The sequence below is a fragment of the Lontra canadensis genome, unplaced genomic scaffold, assembly GCF_010015895.1.
Source record: "Lontra canadensis isolate GAN:19392208 unplaced genomic scaffold, GSC_riverotter_1.0 scaffold104, whole genome shotgun sequence".
NCBI classification, from domain to species: domain Eukaryota; kingdom Metazoa; phylum Chordata; class Mammalia; order Carnivora; family Mustelidae; genus Lontra; species Lontra canadensis.
The window spans coordinates 6,490,269-6,509,475 of NW_022631098.1; the positions used below are offsets into that span (position 1 = coordinate 6,490,269).

Below are 19,207 nucleotides of genomic sequence, written 5' to 3' on the forward strand. Positions count from 1 at the left end.
CCAACACCACAGAAACACAAACAATTATAAGAATATATTATGAGCAACTATATGCCAGCAAATTTGACAATCTGGAAGAAATGGATGCATTCCTAAAGACATATAAACTACCACAACTGAACCAGGAAGAAATAGAAAACCTGAACAGACCCATAACCAGTAAGGAGACTGAAACAGTCATCAAAAATCTCCAAACAGACAAAAGCCCAGGGCCAGACAGCTTCCCAGGGGAATTCTACTAAACATTTAAAGAAGAATTAATTCCTATTCTCCTGAAACTCTTCCAAAAAATAGAAATGGAAGAAAAACTTCCAAACTCATTTTATGAGGCCAGCATTACCTTGATCCCCAAACCAGACAAGGATCCCATCAAAAAAGAGAATTACAGAACAATATCCTGGATGAATACAAAAGCAAAAATTCTCACCAAAATACTAGCCAATAGGATCCAACAGTATATTAAAAGGATTATTCACTACAACCAAGTGGGATTTATTCCAGGGCTGCAAGGTTGGTTCAACAACTGCAAATCAATCAATGTGATACAATACATCAATAAAAGAAAGAACAAGAACAATATGATACTCTCAATAGATGCTGAAAAAGCATTTGACAAAGAAAAGCATCCTTTCTTGATCAAAACTCTTCACAGTGTAGGGAGAGAGGGTATATACCTCAATATTATCAAAGTCATCAGTGAAAAACCCACAGCAAATATCATTCTCAATGGGGAAATACTGAGAGCTTTTTCCCTAGGGTCAGGAACACAGAAGGGATGTCCACTATCACCACTGCTATTCAACATAGTACTAGAAGTCCTAGCCTCAGCAATCAGACAACAGAGAGAAATTAAAGGCATCCGAATTGGTAAAGAAGTCAAACTCTCACTGTTGGCAGATGATATGATACTTTATGTGGAAAACCCAAAAGACTCCACTCCAAAACTGCTAGAACTCATACAGGAATTCAGTAAAGTCTCAGAATATAAAATCAACCCACAGAACGCAGTTGAATTTCTACACACCAACAGCAAGACAGAAGAAAGAGAAATTAAGGAGTCAATCCCATTTACAATTGTACCCAAAACCATAAGATACCTAGGAATTAACCTAACCAAAGAGGCAAAGAATCTGTACTCAGAAAACTATAAAGTACTCATGAAAGAAATTGAGGAAGACAGAAAGAAATGGGAAAACTTTCCACAACCATGGATTGGAAGAACGAATATTGTGAAAATGTCTATGCTACCTAAAGCAATCTACACATTTAATGCAATCCCTATCAAAATACCCATCAATTTTTTTTCAAAGAAATGGAACAAATAATCCTAAAATTTATATGGAACCAGAAAAGACCCCCAATAGCCAAAGGAATGTTGAAAAAGAAAACGAAAGTTGGCGGCACCACAATTCTAGACTTCAAGCTCTATTACAAAGTCGTAATCATCAAGACAGTATGGTACTGGCACAAAAACAGACACATAGATCAATGGAACAGAATGGAGAACCCAGACATGGACCCTCAACTCTATGGTCAACTCATCTTTGACAAAGCAGGAAAGAATGTCCAATGGAATAAAGACAGTCTCTTCAACAAATGGTGTTGGGAAAATTGGACAGCCACATGCAGAAGAATGAAACTGGACCATTTCCTTATAACACACATGAAAATAGACTCAAAATGGATGAAGGACCTCAATGTGAAAAAGGAATCAAAATCCTTGAGGACAACACAGGCAGGAATCTCTTCAACCTCAGCCGCCACAACTTCTTCCTGGAAGCATTGCCAAAGGCAAGGGAAGCAAGGGCAAAAATGAACTACTGGAACTTCATCAAGATCAAAAGCTTTTGCACAGCAACAGAAACAGTCAACAAAACCAAAAGACAACGGACAGAATGGGAGAAGATATTTGCAAATGACATACCAGATAAAGGGTGAGTATCCAAAAATCTATAAAGAACTTATCAAATTCAACACCCAAAGACAAATAATCCAATCAAGAAATAGGCAGAGGACATGAGCAGACATTTCTGCAAAGAAGACATCCAGATGGCCAACAGACACATGAAAAAGTGCTCCATATCACTCGGCATCAGGGAAATACAAATCAAAACCACAATGAGATACCACCTCACACTAGTCAGAATGGCTAAAAATTAACAAGTCAGGAAACGACAGATGCTGGCAAGGATGTGGAGAAAGGGGAACTTCCTACACTGCTGGTGGGAATGCAAGCTGATGCATCCACTCTGGAAAACAGCATGAAGGTTCCTCAAAAAGTTGAAAATAGAGCTACCCTATGACCCAGCAATCGCACTACTGGGTATTTACCCTAAAGATACAAATGTAGTGATCTGAAGGGGCACATGCACCCGAATATTTATAGCAGCAATGTCCACAATAGCCAAACCATGGAAAGAACCTAGATGTCCATCAACGGATGAATGGATAAAGAAGATGTGGTATATATATATACAATGGAATACTATGCCACCATCAAAAAACCCAAAATCTTGCCATTTGCAATGATGTGGATGGAACTAGAGGGTATTATGCTAAGTGAAATAAGTCAACCAGAAAAAGACAATTATCATATGATCTCTCCGGTATGAGGAATTTGAGAGGCAGGACGGGGGGTCATGGAGGGTGGGGAGGGAGAAAATAAGACCAGAAGTAACCAGGGAGGGAGACAAACCATAAGAGACTCTTAATCTCAGGAAACAAACTGAGGGTTACTGGGGTTGGCGGGGGGAGGGATAGGATGGCTGGGCTATGGACATTGGGGAGGGTATGTGCTATGGTGAGTGCTGTGAATTGTGTAAGACTGATGATTCACAGACCTGTACCCCTGGGGCAAATAATACATTATGTGTTAATAAAAACAAAGAAAGGAAGGAAGAAAGAAAGAAAGAAATGGAGGGAAGGAGGAAGGAAGGGTAAAGTCTATGGGTTTAAATTGGCTGTAAATTTGGTATCAGTGTAGACATTCAAAAATATTTGTGATGTTGACATCGATAGTTTTACCATTCTAAGCACTTAACAAATATTTACTCTGTTGGTACTTGTAATAATTCTATGAAAGAACTATTAGTATTAACCCTGTTTTACAGATGGAAAAACTGAGGCACAGAGAGGTTTCTTAACATGCCTGAAGCCACACAGCCATTAAGAAATAGAGCCAAAATTTGAACCTAGTCATAAGGGATCCACAGCGAGGAACATCTGAGTGTGTCTTGCCCTGGGTGGTTTAGATTTCAGATCCCACCTCACACCCAAGAGCACTGCAGAGCTGGGCCACTGGTGCCCACTTTCCCCCAGCAACACCATGTCTAGGTCAGGCACAAGACCTTCCCACCTGCTACCACCTACCCACCTCACCCCCACCTCAAAAAGAAAGCCAATACTTCTGCCACTATCCTTGTCAGCAAAACAGTAGGTTCTGGGCAGAACCTCTCTCCTCAGGTTGCTCACATCTGCAGAGTGAAGTCTCACCTGTGAATCTGGTCGGAGGGGTCTGGGTCTCACCTGTGTATTGTGGCGGGCAGTGGCAAAGACACGTGGAGAGGGTAGGTCTCAGGCTTCAGCATGACGGAGGTGGGACTAAGGCTGGAACATCCTCCAACAGGAGCAAGGATGTTCCATAAGTGCTGGCACCTGAATGTGAAAAATGTCTGCTGGAGTCCCAAGCCCAAGCTGTTCCCCAAACACACTCCCAGCCTCCTGCCAGTCCTGCAAACTTTTGGTGGAGGTGCCCCACACTTGTGCAAACCTCCCTGCAGTCCTGACACACCACTGCAGTCCTCGGTATGCTTCTGTCTACGTGGGACCCGTCCCCACCCCCAGCACAAGGGAGTATCTCTTCCAGAAAGTTTGAGAAGTGTGGACCCTGAGGCTCCTGGGAAAGTTCCAGTAAGCTGACGGGCACCTGGCAGGGAAGGGCACAGAACAGGCTAAGGCTGCCACCCAGTGGCCATCCTGAGAACCACAGGAGGACCACACCTTCCCTCCAACCCAGAAGTCAGGACAGAAAGCCGGGGACCCCCACCAAGGCCTGGGAAATGAGAGCTCCTCCTCCCCTCTTCTCCTGAATTGGGTTGTCTAATCTGCTCTGAGCTCCGAAGGAGATAATACCTAACATTCGTTTGTTACCCTGCAGTGTACAAAACGCTTTCACGCCATAATGATAATTACATGACAATATTAATTATTGTTGTAGCAACTACTATTAATCGAGGGTTTACTATGTGCCAGAAACTTCAAAATCTCAACCCTTAATCCCTACAACAAAGCTGTAGTAAACAAATATATCTGCCCAGCAAGCATCCATGTTCCTTTCTGCTCTCAACGGCACCTTCATTTTTGGGAGGAGAGAATTCCCCTTCTACTCCCAGGACTTTTATTGAAACTACCGGCAAAAATCAGCTCTATTCTCAATGAATCCAATACAAGGTAAGTCTTCAGGTGCCACCCTGGGGGGCAAGACTGCCTGAGATTGAAGCCAACACACAAGAAGCAGAACAAATCTCAGTGGCTTTGGAGACCCCTGGATTCAGTTGTGCCTGAAAGAGTCTCTGGACTTTTCCATTCCATGAACCAATGCATTTCCCTTTACTTAAGTCTATTTGGGTGGGAGGGTTTGTTTGTTTTTTAACTCAAACTCAAAAGAACTTTATTAATTTTTATTTCATAAAATGAATTATCATGTGAAAGCAGGGTGTTTTAAGTAACAGGTCCAAAAATAGGAATTATGAAAGTCAAGGGTGGTGGACATTTATTCCACACCACATGCCACTCCCTACTGTCTGTGCTGAGGACAAATGAGTGCCATGCTGTTCTGAGATAACTTGGAATCAGAGAATGCCACAGTGACCAAATTAGATGATAACAACTAGGAACGAGTGCCACGCAACAAAGGAAAACAGCTCTGTGATGTGCTGGAGCAGCAGGTGGCTACTTGAGGTTGGTCAGGGCTGGTGATGTGCTTTGTTGCATGGTTACATCAGGGATGGCATTTCCCAGAACTCCCTTCCTTGGATGGTTCCAACTAGAGTTGGCCAAAAGAAGCGTTCATGTGACAGTAGAAGGCAGAAGGGACGTCGTGTCCATTACTTTCTTATGGACATTGTGCAGTCCCATGTACTGATGGACAAATGCCGAGGGCCTCACTGAGTTCCAGTACATCTCCCCCCAGCTCCACTCTAGGGAAGCAGCCCATCAGCAACCTTCTGGATCCCAGGCCACTGGTGGATACACAGAGCTAGTGGCCTCCCACAACAGCTCCTTCACAGCCTCACGAAGGTGGTGACTTTGGGGGGAGGGAATACGAGCAATGGAAAGGGAATAAGTTCAAGACCTGTTTTAGAGCTAGACTTGGTTGGACTTGCTGGTGGGTAAGAGAGAGGGTTTGACACAAAGGGGTCTTTGCCTTAAGCAAGATGGCGGATGTCTGGGGCCATTTTCTAGGATACGAAGAAGCATACTAAGGGCTGGAAACAAGAGTTCTGTTTTGGAAATTGTGGTAGACTGAAAAAAAAATAGCCACATTTTAATGGATTGAAAAAAATGACCACAAAAAAATAGCTACAGCTCCTCCCATTCATAACCATAAACTTACATAAAAGTGGTGAGTACAATGCAAAGAACTTTCCTTTTACTGACCCATTTGTTTCAGGCCCGATATCCCATCATCTGCAAATATTTTACTATTTCATACAATCAAGGACCTTCCCTTCCCTACCTAAACACAAAGTCAAAATCAAGAAATTAACATTGATACAGTACTACTGTTCAATCTGCAGTCCTTATTCAAATTTCTCCAGCTGTTTCACTAATGATCTCTAAAGCAAAGGAAAATCATTTTTGTGTGTCCATCATTTACTCCAGGAATCCACATTTCATTTAGCTTCATGATGACCTTCACCTTTTCCAATCCAGAAGATCTATCCTTTAGTGTATACCATGACCTTGATCTTTTTAAAGGGTACAGGTCATTTCTTTTGTAAGAAGTCCCTTGATTTTGGTTTGTTTGAAATTTTCTCACAAGTCAAGTCAGGCAATGCCTCTTTGATCTGGCATATCACAGAGGTGGTAATGGGTTTTTCTCAATGCATCCTGTAAGGTGGCACACAATTTCCATTCCCCTTTATCTGAGGAGGATGTCCACTCTGATCACTTAATTAAGGTGATGTCTGCCAACCCTCTCCACTGGAAAGTTCCTCCTTTCTCCTTTGTAGTTAATAAGCATTTGTCCATTGTTGTAGTAAACAGAATTAATTGAGGGCTTTATATACAGGGAAGTATTTAAAGTTGTAAATATCCTTTGCCTTAGCAAACTTTTGATCGAGTTATCCTTTATTTATATCAGTGTCAATTAATGGTTTTCAGTTTCTTTCAGTGGGTTGTTACTCTCATTATTTATCTTGATGCTTGAATTGTCCCTTGTCTGGACCCTCAGTGAGAACCTTCCAAGCTGGCTTCTGTCTTTCGTAAATGACCTCATGGTTTCTGAGTACCTTCTTGCTTGCTGGCATGAGATGTACCATGACCATCTTGCACCCTGTCTGCCTCAGCAGTACAAGCGGCTGAGAAGGCTGTGTTGCCTTTAGTCAGTCTCCTGAGGCTTCTCTAGTCTGTGGCTGCTTCTCAGCCTTTCCTTGGTTTCCGTGACCTTGATGCTTTTGAAGAATGCTGATCGGGTATTTTGGAGAATGTCCCTGAATCTGGGTTGTCTGGCATGTGCTCATGGCTAGATCTGGGTTATAGATTGGGGGAGGAAAATGCCACAGAGACAAGTGCCCTCATCATCATATCATATCATGGATGCATGACATCAACGTGACTCGTCACGTTGGTCACCTGGATAAGGAGGAGGTGTCTGCAGGTTTCTCAACTGTGAAGTTAATATTTCCCTTTCTATATGCTGTTCTTTAGAAGTGAATCACTAAATCCAGTGAACACTCACAAGAGAGAAACTGACCTCTCCCTGGAGCCATAGTATGTAATCATTTAGATTTCTACTATGATGAAGATTTGTAGGACAGGAGTTTTCAATATTATTTTTGCTAGGACCTCACCACTAGTAGTCAAGTGAAACCTATGGATCTCTTCTCAGAAGAGGATTTTAAAATTCAATGTATTTATTTTTTTAAAAACCCATGGGATTGCACAGGAAAACAATGATACTGAAATACAATGATCAAAATATTTTATAAACAAATGTGTGATGTGGCAATAAATGTGTTTGTTTATTAACACATCCAAACACATGTTCTAAGCTGCATGTCTAGTAACTACTATAATTTCCAAGTGTTGCTGAGTATAAATGATACCACTGCTCCTGCTAACACAATGGTTTATTGCCTGCATTCACGATGGGATGGAAGGAGTGCTACCTCAGGGACAAATTTATAAAAATAAAGATTTATTTTCCAAACAAGTTCACAGACTCCCTGAATTCTATCCACAGACCCCCTGGGAGAGTCCCTGGACCCTAGGTTAAGAACCTCTGATCTTAAAGGATCCAAGGTAGCAAAGATGCTCTCAGAATGCACAGGAAACAGAAAGTGCCTGCATAGTGGTGAGAAGTAAAAGGGGTTTTCACCCTCTCTAATGATGAAAGACATGCAAAGAAATCCACTTATCAGAGATTTTCTTATCAGACCATTTATCAACATTTTTCCCCCCAGTAAGCTCTACTCCAATGTGGAGCTCAAATTTAAGACATGAAATCAAGAGTTGCACGCTCTACCCCCTGAGCCAGCCAGATGCCCTATCATCTTTTAGAGCGAAACAACAACAACAACAACACTCAGTGCTGGTGAGGATGCTGTGAAACTGGCATTCCCATATACTTCTAGTTACAGGGCAACTGTGTACAAATGTGTGCAACCCCATTGAAAGGCAATTCAAAAATATCCACAGTCATAAAAAGCTCAAACTCCTGATTGAGGAAACCACTTCTGAAAAGCCACCCTAAGAAATTAATCCTAGATATATAAAAAGTTCTATTTAGAGAGCCTTGCGACAGCAATATTTATATCCACACACACAAAAAAAGATTAGTGGCAAATAAAGATCTAAAAGGAGGGCAAGGAATCAGGTGCAATGCATACAGGTACATGGATACATGGAAGGCAATGCAGGTATGAAATGAACATAAACAACACAGCGGTCTGCTACAGACTGATGAGAGGCAAAAGGTGTAGGGATCCCCTTTGAGCCTCAGTTATCTTATCTATTAATAGAGGGATAATAATACCACCTCCTAAGATTGCCATATGGCTTCATGAGATAACATAGAAGTCTCTAGCAGGGAGCAAGATGGCGGAGGAGTAGGAGACCTAAATATCATCGGGTCCCAGGAGGTCAGCATGATAGTTATCAAACCATTCTGAACACCTACAAACTCAACAGGAGATCAAAGAGAAGAGCAGCAATTCTAGGAACGGAAAAGCGACCACTTTCTGGAAGGTAGAAGGTGCAGAGAAGTGAATCCGAGGCGACATATGGGAAGATAGACCGTGGGGGGAGGGGCTGGCTCCAGGCAAGCAGGAGAGCAGCAGAGCACAAAATCGGAACTTTTGGACGTCTGCTCCACTGAAGGACGTCGTTCCAGGGGTGAACAGTGGGGTCTGAGGACCTGCAGGGGTCACAGAAAGACCGGGGGCGCCTGAGTTGTGGCAGAGCTCCCAGGTATCAGAGCGGGGAAGCCAACTGCAGAAACGGAGCTGAAGGGGGGCTCTCAGCTCGGGGTTACCTTAAATCATGATCCGAGGTACAGTCAGACCACTGTTCTTTGAGCAGGGACCCCACAAGTGGCAGTTCTGGGGAGACCCCCATCTTGCTCCTCCAGGAGAAGCAGCATCGGAGGACATGGCAGGAATCTGCTGGGTTTGGAGACTCCAAACGGGGCCGTGCGCCAGAGACAGAAACGCTCGGTCACAGGCCAGGTCAGCTCGGAGCACAGCCGGAGACCGCGGAGACGGGAGGGACTGATGGCTTTTCTCTGACGGCGCACTGAGGAGGGGGGCCCTGAGCTCTCGGCTCCTCCTGGCCAGACTGGGCGGCCGCCATCTTCATTCCCGTCCTCCAAAGCGGTACGAAAGCGATCAGGGAACAAAAGCTCCTGAGACCAAAACCGCGCAGATGACTTAGCCCAGACCCTGGCAAGGGCGGTGCAATTCTGCCTCCGGCAAAGACATTTGAGAATCGCTGCAACAGGCCTCGCTCCCAGAACATCAACAAGAACATCCAGCCAACACCAAGTTTACCGATCAATGAGAACAGCAAAACTCCAGCACATAGAATTCATGGCTTTTTTCCCATGATTCCTTAGTCTTTCAGTGTTAAAGTTTTTTAAATTTCTTAATTTTATTTTTTCTTATTCTATTTAAAAATTTTTCCTCTTTCCTATTTTAACCTTTTTTAACTGTTATCTGATCAAAATCCTTTTAAAAATAGTTTTAAGTCTTCATTGTTACAGTCATATTCTATCCCTTCATTGTATTTAACCTTATATTTTGTATTTAACCTTAGTTTTTGTATACATAGAGGTTCTTCTTTCTTTAAAATTTTGGGATACAGGTTCTTCTAACAGATCAAAATATACCCTATACTCTAGCACATGGCTTTGTTCTAGTGTCCAGCCTGATCACATTATTTCCTCTTTTTTTTTCAACCAACATCTTATCTTATCAATTCCTTTTTTAGAATCTTTTTTAATTTTCATCCATTCCTCATGTTTACCCTTATTTTTGTATATATAAGTTTTTTTTTTCTTTATAATTTTGGGAGGCAGTTTCTTCTAACAGACCAAAATATACCCAAAATTGAGTGTATGGCCCTGTTCTATTCACCAGTCTAACATATATATATGTACACATATACACACACAGATATATATAATACACACACACACACACACACACACATATGATGGAATACCATGCAGCCATCAAAAAAAAAACACCAAAAAACACAGAATCTTGCCATTTGCAACGACATGGATGGAACTAGAGGGTATTATGCTAAGTCAATCAGAGAAAGACAGTTATCATATGATCTCTCTGATATAAGGAATTTGAGAGGCAGGGTGAGGGGTCATGGGGCATGGGGAGGGAGAAAATGAGACCAGAAGTGACCAGGGAGGGAAACAAACCATAAGAGACTCTTAATCTTAGGAAACAAACTGAGGGTTACTGGGGGGTGGGGGCCTGGGTGATGGACACTGGGGAGGGTACGTGCTATGGTAAGTGCTGTGAATTGTGTAACACTGATGATTCACAGACCTGTATTCCTGGGGCAAATAATTCATTATATGTTAATAAAAATAAATTAATTAATTAAATTTTAAAATTAAAACTCTAGTAAAGAGCCCAGGGCATCCTGGGTGCTCAGAATGGATCATCTGTTGCCATTATGATGATATCATGCTGTACAATAAAGTAAAACAAAAAATCATATATAAGCACAGTTACATCATTGCAAAAAAAATGCAGGAAAAAAAGCAGAGGAAGTCCATCAAAATATTAATAGCAATAGTTTCAGGGTAAAGAGGTCAGGCATAATCTTCTGTTTTTCTCTATTTTCTAAGTTGCTAGGATAGGCTTTTAATACACTATCTACCTGTTAATACAAAAAGCAGCCGAGGCGTATGCTGGAAATACACATCCCTCCTCCTTCCTAACAATTGAGATGGAGCCCATATCGGGACAATAAGGAACTCCAAGTCCTACATTTCCCTACGTGCCCTCTCATCCCCGAAACCTTGGAGGCAAAGGAAATCCCACTGTCCAAAGCTGACGTGTCTTTATAATCACCGCGGGGTGGAAGTGCCCCAAATGAACAAAGAAGAAATGCAAACGCTCACTAGAGCCTAGACCGTTGCCATCACTGAATTCACTACCCACAGAAGGAAACTCAGCAGCAGCAGCAGCAGCAGTAGAAGGAGCTTAGCCAAGCCCACGCAACATCGTCCGTTCTCAACAAACATTAAATAAATGCGCGAACACTGGGTGAAACGGTTGCCTCCGTGGTCGTCGCAGCAGAGCCACTGTGCCCACAGGGTGGCAGTGCGGTTCCACACTAGGCAGAGTGGGTTCCACCAGGACCTCAATGTCTGCTGCCCCGTCCCTTTCCAGGCAGAGGAGCCCTGAGACCCACAGGAAGCCTCCAAAGGAGGACATGGCTGGAGTCGCCCTGTTTTTACTGGAGTGGGTGACACGGCCCTCCAGCTGTAAGAGAGATGCACCCTGTCCCTTTGGAGGGTTGGACCAGCCCGTGCAGCAGACAGAGTGTCCCAGAGGGAAGTGCAAATATCCAGGAGGCAGAGCTAGGGCGGAAGGCTCCCAGGAGGGCCGCTGCCCTCAGGACTTGGAGACAGAGACCTCTGTGAAGGGCGAAACTGGGGGCAGGGTGCTGAGATGGAGAGAACAAACTGGGGGGACACTCAGACCAGGGTTCACATCTTGGCTTCCCTTCCGGCAAGTCCCATCACCTCCCTTATTTCCTTATCTGTGCATTTCCTTATCTGTGAAATGGGAGTGGGACCTTGCCAGGTTGTCTAGAGACTGAAGCTCATTAACGCAAGAAAAGGACTCAGAGCGACACCTGACAGGCAGCCACTCAGCCAGGCTGGTCACCAACACACTGTTTTTGATTGTTGTTGTTAATAACTGTGGTGTTGTTAATTACACATAGACATCCCAAGGAAGACTTACCCTCTGTGGGCACACAAGACGAAAGCTGTGACTGGATCTCGAAATCATTTCTTTATCCACCATCAGGCAGGAACTGAAAGAGAAAAGACCAAGAAGCAAAAACGTTACCTACTTTTTTTTTTTTTTTTTAAATGAAAGGACATATGTTTGGGGGAACTATCAAAAGTGATTTCTGAGTTCCCTTCAGGGAGAGAAGAAATAGCGCTGAATCCCCTCCACCTCCTCCTCTGCTCAATCCTGAGGCCAAAGCTACCAGAACTGTGGGCCCAGCATCTACATGAGGAATTTTGTCCAACGGGACACCTTCATGGTGTGGCTCCTGGCTCTGGGCTGACCTTGTCTGCACCCTTTAATGCCAGCAGGCAAATGCTGGATCCCTTCATTCTGCATGCGGCTATCCTGGGGGTGGGTCGGGGGCGGAGGCCGATTTCTTATCTCTCCTAAGCTTATAAAGTATGATTGATGAGAAAAAGCAAACAGCTAGAATCATTTACACAAAAGGAAACCAGAGAAAAGAGACAACTTAAAATAATCTCCAAGTCTCCAATATACTGTATAGTGGAAGGTGGCCAAATGTTCTCCAATTTTTATGAGGACATAAAGAAAGAGTAAAATTTGTTTACCACAAAAGGGATCTAGGCTGGGTGGAAGCAGCCACTGGGAAAATACGATTCATGAAGTTTCTCCAGGAGGGATAAACTTGAAATGTGAGGCACGTACGGTTCAAATGTCTCTTTTCCTCTATGTGTACGAAAATGAACGTGTATGAAAATGCAGACACTGACTCTTAAAATGTAAGTCACAACAATCGTAATCTGCACACCTGGGCACACGGCCCCTAGATTTTGTCACTGTAGCAAATGAACTTCAAGAGCTGAGTGCTTATATTCGACATGAAAGGCTGTGTCATGCTGCATAACAAAGAGGTCCAAAATATTTGTGGATTAAAACAAAAAAGGTCTATTACTCATTCATGCTATATGCCCATTGGACCTAGACATGTCCTCTCACTCAGAGACTCAAGCAGACACAGCCTCCACTCCCTCGCTGCCGGGGCGGGGGAAGGGTTGGCTGTATACTGTAAGTCACGCATGGGCTCCTGAAGGCTTCTGCCCTCTTCACTTCTTCCCACACAGCACTGAACAAGCGAATCACCAGTTCACAGGGAAGTGAGATCCTACTGTGTATGCAGGGGAATATTGGAATCGTTGGAGACAGCCCAATGGCTAGCCAGGGATTACCCCTCTGACGTTTTGATCAATCTGTCAAGTACATTTACCCTGAAACATATTTTGAGGCTGTAACAATGTTTGCCCTCCAAATGGACTTCTCTGAGAAGGCTGATGCAGAGAAACTGTAAATACTCTTATTCCTTCCCCTAGAAGGATCTAGAGTAACTTAGATTGGAGCCTTCCTCCAATCTTCCTCCACACAGAGCAAGAAATCACTTATTTGGCAAATCTAAATTTAGTTCCAACTAAGTGTCAGGTGCTAAGCACACTAAGACAAAATAAAACAAAATTCCTACCCCCAAGAGATCCACAGTCTAGTTATCCTGTTGGATCAGAGGGCTGGGGCTTGGAGCAAGGTCTTGGCTCCACAGAGATCCATGTGGGCACTTGCCCTCTCCTTGACATCCCTCCTGCCCAGATATTTTGCTCGGCTCTTGCCTGGGCTCCTCCTTGCCTTCTGCTCTCCCTATGCTTCCCTCTTCGAGACCCTGTGCTGTACCTATTTCTCTGGCTCATCTCTCACCACTCTTGCCTTAAACTTGTCTGTTTTCTCACCCATGACACAGGGTTCCTACTTCTAAATGTCTGCTCTGCCCAGAGCATTGCACACAGGCTCAGCTTCCACACGAATCACGTACATTCCTATTCCCATGGGGCTTTCACTTCCCTGTCATCCTCCTCCTTTACCCTGTAAGCACTAGCCCTTCACTGTGCCTATCACACCACTCTGTAATAATCTGTTTATGCATCTGCCTTCCTCACTGGACTGTGAATTCACTGAGGACAGGCACTCTGTCCCTGACTTATGGTTAAAGCAAACACTCCAACAATGCTTGTTGATATTTCAACAGCAGAGAAGTAGGATGGGGTGATCAATAAAAGACATTCAAGCATAAAAATCTCCTGTATTAGGGTAGTATTCTGAGTATGTGGAGCGGGTGTCAAATAGAAAGAGGACTTCAAGGAGAAAAAAAATTACTTCTAACTATAAAAATACGTCTAACACAAAGAGAAGATTGTTCATGTGCTAATTAGTGTGTGGCCCATGGTCCACAATGCAGCATCACGCAGAATCTCAGAACCCAGTCCCAATGAATCCAAATTTACAACTTAACAAAACCCTTGGGTAATTCTTTTTTTTCTTTTTTAAAGATTTTATTTATTTATTTGACAGAGAGAGATCACAAGTAGGCAGAGAGTCAGGCAGAGAGAGAGAGAGAGAGGAGGAACAGGCTCCCTGCTGAGCAGAGAGCCCAATGCGGGACTCGATCCCAGGACCCTGAGATCATGACCTGAGCCGAAAGCAGAGGCTTAACCCACTGAGCCACCCAGGTGCCCCGACCCTTAGGTAATTCTTATGCACGGTCCAGGTTCTGAAGCTCTGGTCTAATGCATACTAATTGCAGCGGTAGTAAAAACAGTTTATAACATTTCCTGATGGTCCTGCATTGTCTAGACACTCCTCCCGTGCCTCTCACACTCCCGTGCCTCTCAGAGCAGTCCTGTGAGATCGATACTACTTAACACCCTCATTTTTTCAGGTGAGGGAACTAAGACATGGAGAGATTAAGGAAGGACCTTGACAAGGTCACGTGGCTAGTAAAAGTAGTAGGGAAGAGTGCAAGCTCTTCCGCACCTAGGTTAGGAAAGGTGCCCAGGGGTACTTAACAATATTTTAATAGATGCTAAGAAATGGAGAGCTGAGATTTGAACACATACTGATGGGTTCTAAAGCTCCTGATCACTCAGCACATGATAAATATTTGTCATTTGTCAAGGACACCGTGGGGGGGGGGGGCTTTCCACAGCACCTGGCATGCTGTACACCGCCCACAACCGACAACATGAAGGTGTGACTGAACGTGGTGGGCAGGCCCCTCTGGAGTCCGGGACCTGAGTGTGGTGAGGAGGAGTGGAATAGGAAGTAAGTGATTTGGAATTAAGACTGTCAGCCACAAAGTGACAAAAGGAGCCTGAGTTGGAGACTACGCCTGTGTGTGCTCAAGAGCTCTCAGCCCGAGGGGAAAACAAGGCGATACTAATAGCGGTAACCTGTCACTGGTTCTTGTCTCCATCAGTCTCCACAGGCTCCACGGTCACTGTAAAGTGACCCGTGTCTTTCCGAGAATTTCCAGGCTGTAGCTGGCACAAGCAAACCTCCTCTGCCAGACGCCTCCACTCTGCTACTTCTCAGGAACAATCTCAGTCCCCGGGGACAGCTGCTGTGCCTCTCCTGCTGGGTGCCCCAGGTCCCACTGCCTCCTGCCGCAGCTGAGGGATATGCTGAAAGACTTGACTGCAGCTGCACCCACTCTGAGGCCAAGAGAACGCCCAGCCCCTTTGTGCTCCACTCCACTCCCGGCGTTCCCAAGCAGGAGTGATGCGGACCAATGCCTTCTGGAGATTTCAGTCAAGCAGCTCGGGGTTCTCCAGCTCTAGCCCACAGGACAGAGTCCACAGACTGTACTAAACCAATGTTGGATCTAGTTGGCCATGCCTGAACCCTTCTCCCCTCCTGGCAAGTTTTAACCCCGGGGGGCTCCTCGGCCCCAACCAAACAGGTTTCTGAAATAACACCCAATTTGCCAATTCGTCCCAGGTGTTTCTGAACATCAGCTTAAGCTCAAGATGGAGCTTCCCCCCAAATCTGCTTTTCTCCCCCTTTTAACCCAACACATAACACTGAACTTTTAAGAAAAACAGACCGGAATCTCTTCAAGACTGTGTGCATATGTTCAAAGTGTACACGTGCCCACCGTCTCGTTCTGCTTCCAGTCGTAGGACTCCCTGGATCATAACTACCACGTATTCCTACTGACTAGATGCCTGGCACTTTAACCAAAAACCTTACGGGCCATTTCTCCAGCTTATAAACGAGGAAACTGAAGATCAGAGGGTTACATAATTCCCTTAAGTTTCTCACATTCGCCAGTAAGCAAAACCGGATTCACACCCAAGCCTGTTTCTCCCAAGTACACTGAAGGCTGTCCCCTTTTTGGGCCAGGGGTAGTAAGCTCATGGGAGTGATAACCCATCCTTAGAAGAAAGACGAAGACCTGGCTTTGACTCAGAGACCAGCGCGCTCACCCCGAGCTCCTGCTTCCTGCCAGCGGCCAGGGTCCCAACTCAACCGAGACGCGGCGTCGCACAACGTGAGCGTCGGGGCCCCGCCCACTCTACGCCCAAGCCCCGCCCCGGGCCTTGGCCACGCCCCCGGTCAGTCACCGCCCGCCCACAGCCGTCATTTCCTGTCCGGCCCTGGGCGTGTCAGGTCAGTGAGTCGGGGTGACCCGGGGTCTGCCCTGGGATGTGGTCCTGATCTGGCCGTCAGCGCCGAGCAGAGGACCCTGATGTGGGCCGCAGCAGATGAGACGGTATCAGCCGCGAGCTGGGTCCTTGCTTTGGGCTTGGGAGCCGGTGGACGCTGCGGAGTGGTTGCCAGGCAACGGTGCCGTCGGCCCCGCCCCTCTGCGTTGGGCGGGGAGGGACGTCCAGGCGAGCGGGTCGCCTGGCTCCCGCATGCGCACCGCGGGTGCCGTGCCTCCTTGAGTGCATCTGCTGGCCGACGGTGGGTTCGGCTCGGGTCGCGCATCCTTACACCCCTGCGCTTGCCGGGGCAAGTGCTGAGCCTTCCTTCTGCACCGGCAACTTTGGGCAAGTCAGCTCGCTTCACTAGGCCTTAGTTCCGTGGGAGCCTTATTATGTTACGAGCTGGAAGGAACCCTATCTCTCACTTAGTGAAGCCACACGTCCTCGCCCCCGTTTTGTAGACAAGGGGGCCTCGCATTTACCACTCCTTGCGTTCCTGGTGCTTCAGTTAACCCCCTGGGGAGTCCTCTTGGATCGTGTTACCGTTTCCATAGAATGAGTTAGGCTCAGAGAGGTTGGCGACTTTAGCTGAGGTCACACAGCTTGGAACTGGTGGAGTCTCAAGAGTCAAGTAACTCCCACTTTGTTCAATGGCCGAGTTCAAATTTCCATTTAGAGCTGCTTCCACGACTGCACTACTACTAAACCTAGTTGTAAATCAGAATCACCCCGGAGAGAGTCTTAAAAGTCTTCATTCCCGGCTCCCTGGCGGGTTGACTGACTGAGAAGCTTTGGTGCTATAGCTAAGAACTCTGTATATTCAACAAGTTTGAGGATGGTTTTTATGGCCTGTGGGTGAACTTTGGAAACCCCTGCATATACCCGGAGGCCTGTTTACCCACAAACCGCGGAGAAGTAATAAACCTAAAGTACCTGGTCCACAGTGCCCTCAAGCTCTGCTCTCTTCAGCCCGTTTTCAGGTTCTCTTCTCTCCTCAGAAACAAGCCAGAGGCTTATAGTTTAAACGAGTTTGGACGGTTACGTGCAAGTTCTCCAGCTCCTGGCTACCAGTCACACTGCCAGGTCCAGGCTTCTGGCTGGGAGGGCCTGTCATGATCAAAGTCAGGCACTGTGTTCTCTCCATTCCTGCCAGCTGGTCAGCCTCTGTTCCCCTGACCGCCTTCCTGCCAGGTCCCTGAATCACAGCAGCGGTTGTTGGCTTTGGAGGAACATTTTGCAGAGCAGTTCTCCCAGTGGAGGGAGGGCTGACAGCTTTCCAGAAGTATCACCACAAATAATGAGTATCCTTTGGCCTTAACAGCAGCCAGAGTGGAGTAGATCACCCTGCTGTTACTCGTGACATTTATGAACACAAATCTATCTTAAAAATAATCTCTTGTCTCTACGTTTGAGAAGGCTAATGAGTTTGACAAATTCCGCTTAGTGTTTTATTATCATTAATTTTCATCACTTATGCTGCCTCCCCCAGGTACTCTGGTTGACAATGGCTGATGATCACGAGAAAGATTTGCAGAAATTTCTTAAAAATGTGGATGAAATCAGTGAGTACCAGTAAATTATAAACAAATTAAATTCTGTGCTACCAAGGTGGAGTGACTGGAGAGAAATGAGGAGTCTGAGTTAGTTCCTGGGCTGCCTGATAGGTTTATGACTCTAAGAGAAAATGTAATTGAAATTAAACAGAAAGGGTATTGAGAAGCAAGTAATATAGAGCCTGGGGTGGTATTTTGTGACTGTTAATTAGTATCAGAGAAGCCGTTAACATTCTGGTCGGAACTGAGGCTGACAGCTCTTCTCCATATTTTGACCCCTTCTGTATAGGATTCACGTCAAAGGAGCCTAGCTGTTCCCTTCGAGATCACTCAGGAACCTCGTTGATCAGTGTGGAATCCCTCTTGTTTTAGGGCAGAGTCATTTCTGATTCTGAGCTGCAGAGGCAAAATCAAATGGCTTTCCCTCAGTGTCGGTCTAATTACATGAACGGTTCATGGTTGTCACGATCCTGTCTCCCTGCCTCTAGATAGGAAGTCCTCTCCTTCCCCAGGTGGGATCTCGAAGGAAGTCCTCTGATCCCACAAATCCCATTCAAGAGATTTCAAAGCAGCTGGTTTCCTATTCAGACTTCAGGGAGCTTGTGTGATGATGGAAACAAGCAAACCAATAATCAAACCAACATTACATATCAGACAGAAATATGTTGAAAGTGCTCCTTCCAGCAGGCTGTATGGGTCCAAAGAATTAAAATGGTTTCAAAACTAGTTGGGGTAATTTGATAAAAGACACAACCACCATGTGTTCTGTGTTCATCCCTGGGCCCGTCCTCCGCCCATTGCTGAATGTTGTTCTGTGGGCTTCTGGCCTTGGCCAGCCTGCTGCTCACCTTTCTCTTCAGGTGGTCTAGTCCAGGCACGTGATTTTGCCTACAACCTGTTTACTCACCAACTCCATGACCCTGTTGGCTACGCTTTCTTCCTCCCTGGGCTTCGGACTCTGCCAGGTGTCCTATCCACCTCACCCACAGAAACTGCAGACTCCGTGTGTCCAAAAGCCTTCTGTCCTCCTCCCAAATAAAACCTGCTTCTACCTTCCCCTTCAGTCTAGTCTCGGTGGGCGGTACCATTGGTTAGAAGTTTACAGGTCACCTTGGACTCCTGCCAGCTCTCACCCTCCACTGAAATGGCCATCAAGTCTGGCTTCTTTCTCCCACCCCGTCCTCCCTGCCCCCTCCTTTTGTTCTGGTTCTCTGACCCAGACTATTTCAACAACCCCCTGATTGTTGTTCCTGCCTCCAGGCTTACACTCCCCACAGAGTAATGTATCTAAAATGCAAATCTGACCCAGACACTTCTCTGCTTGGATTCTCTCCACAGCCACAATAAACTTCAAGCTTTCCTCCGGACTTAAATCCTCCCGTGACCTTGTCCTTAC

The 19,207-nt window shown here is 45.6% G+C and overlaps 1 protein-coding gene and 1 long non-coding RNA gene across 5 annotated transcripts in view; one reads left to right on the plus strand and one right to left on the minus strand.

Moving 5' to 3' along the window:
- The window catches only part of LOC116855603, a 37,062-nt gene extending 20,966 nt beyond the window's left edge, over positions 1 to 16,096 (minus strand). The window contains exons 1-2 of the long non-coding RNA XR_004380392.1: positions 16,006 to 16,096; positions 11,718 to 11,790 (exon numbers count right to left, since the gene is read on the minus strand). This is a non-coding gene — a long non-coding RNA (uncharacterized LOC116855603). The remainder of the gene's footprint in view (positions 1 to 11,717; positions 11,791 to 16,005) is intronic.
- A 74-nt stretch (positions 16,097 to 16,170) lies between these two features.
- Positions 16,171 to 19,207, plus strand: part of TTC12 (tetratricopeptide repeat domain 12) — a 42,338-nt gene continuing 39,301 nt past the window's right edge. For 2 of the 4 annotated variants that reach the window (XM_032838387.1, XM_032838389.1), the window contains exons 1-2: positions 16,171 to 16,220; positions 17,748 to 17,820. In XM_032838387.1, the coding sequence (XP_032694278.1) occupies positions 17,763 to 17,820 (58 nt within the window). In that variant the 5' untranslated portion in view covers positions 16,171 to 16,220; positions 17,748 to 17,762. Of the gene's footprint in view, positions 16,221 to 17,207; positions 17,239 to 17,744; positions 17,821 to 19,207 lie in introns of those variants that run through there. The other 2 variants (XM_032838388.1, XM_032838390.1) reach the window with 2 other exon arrangements.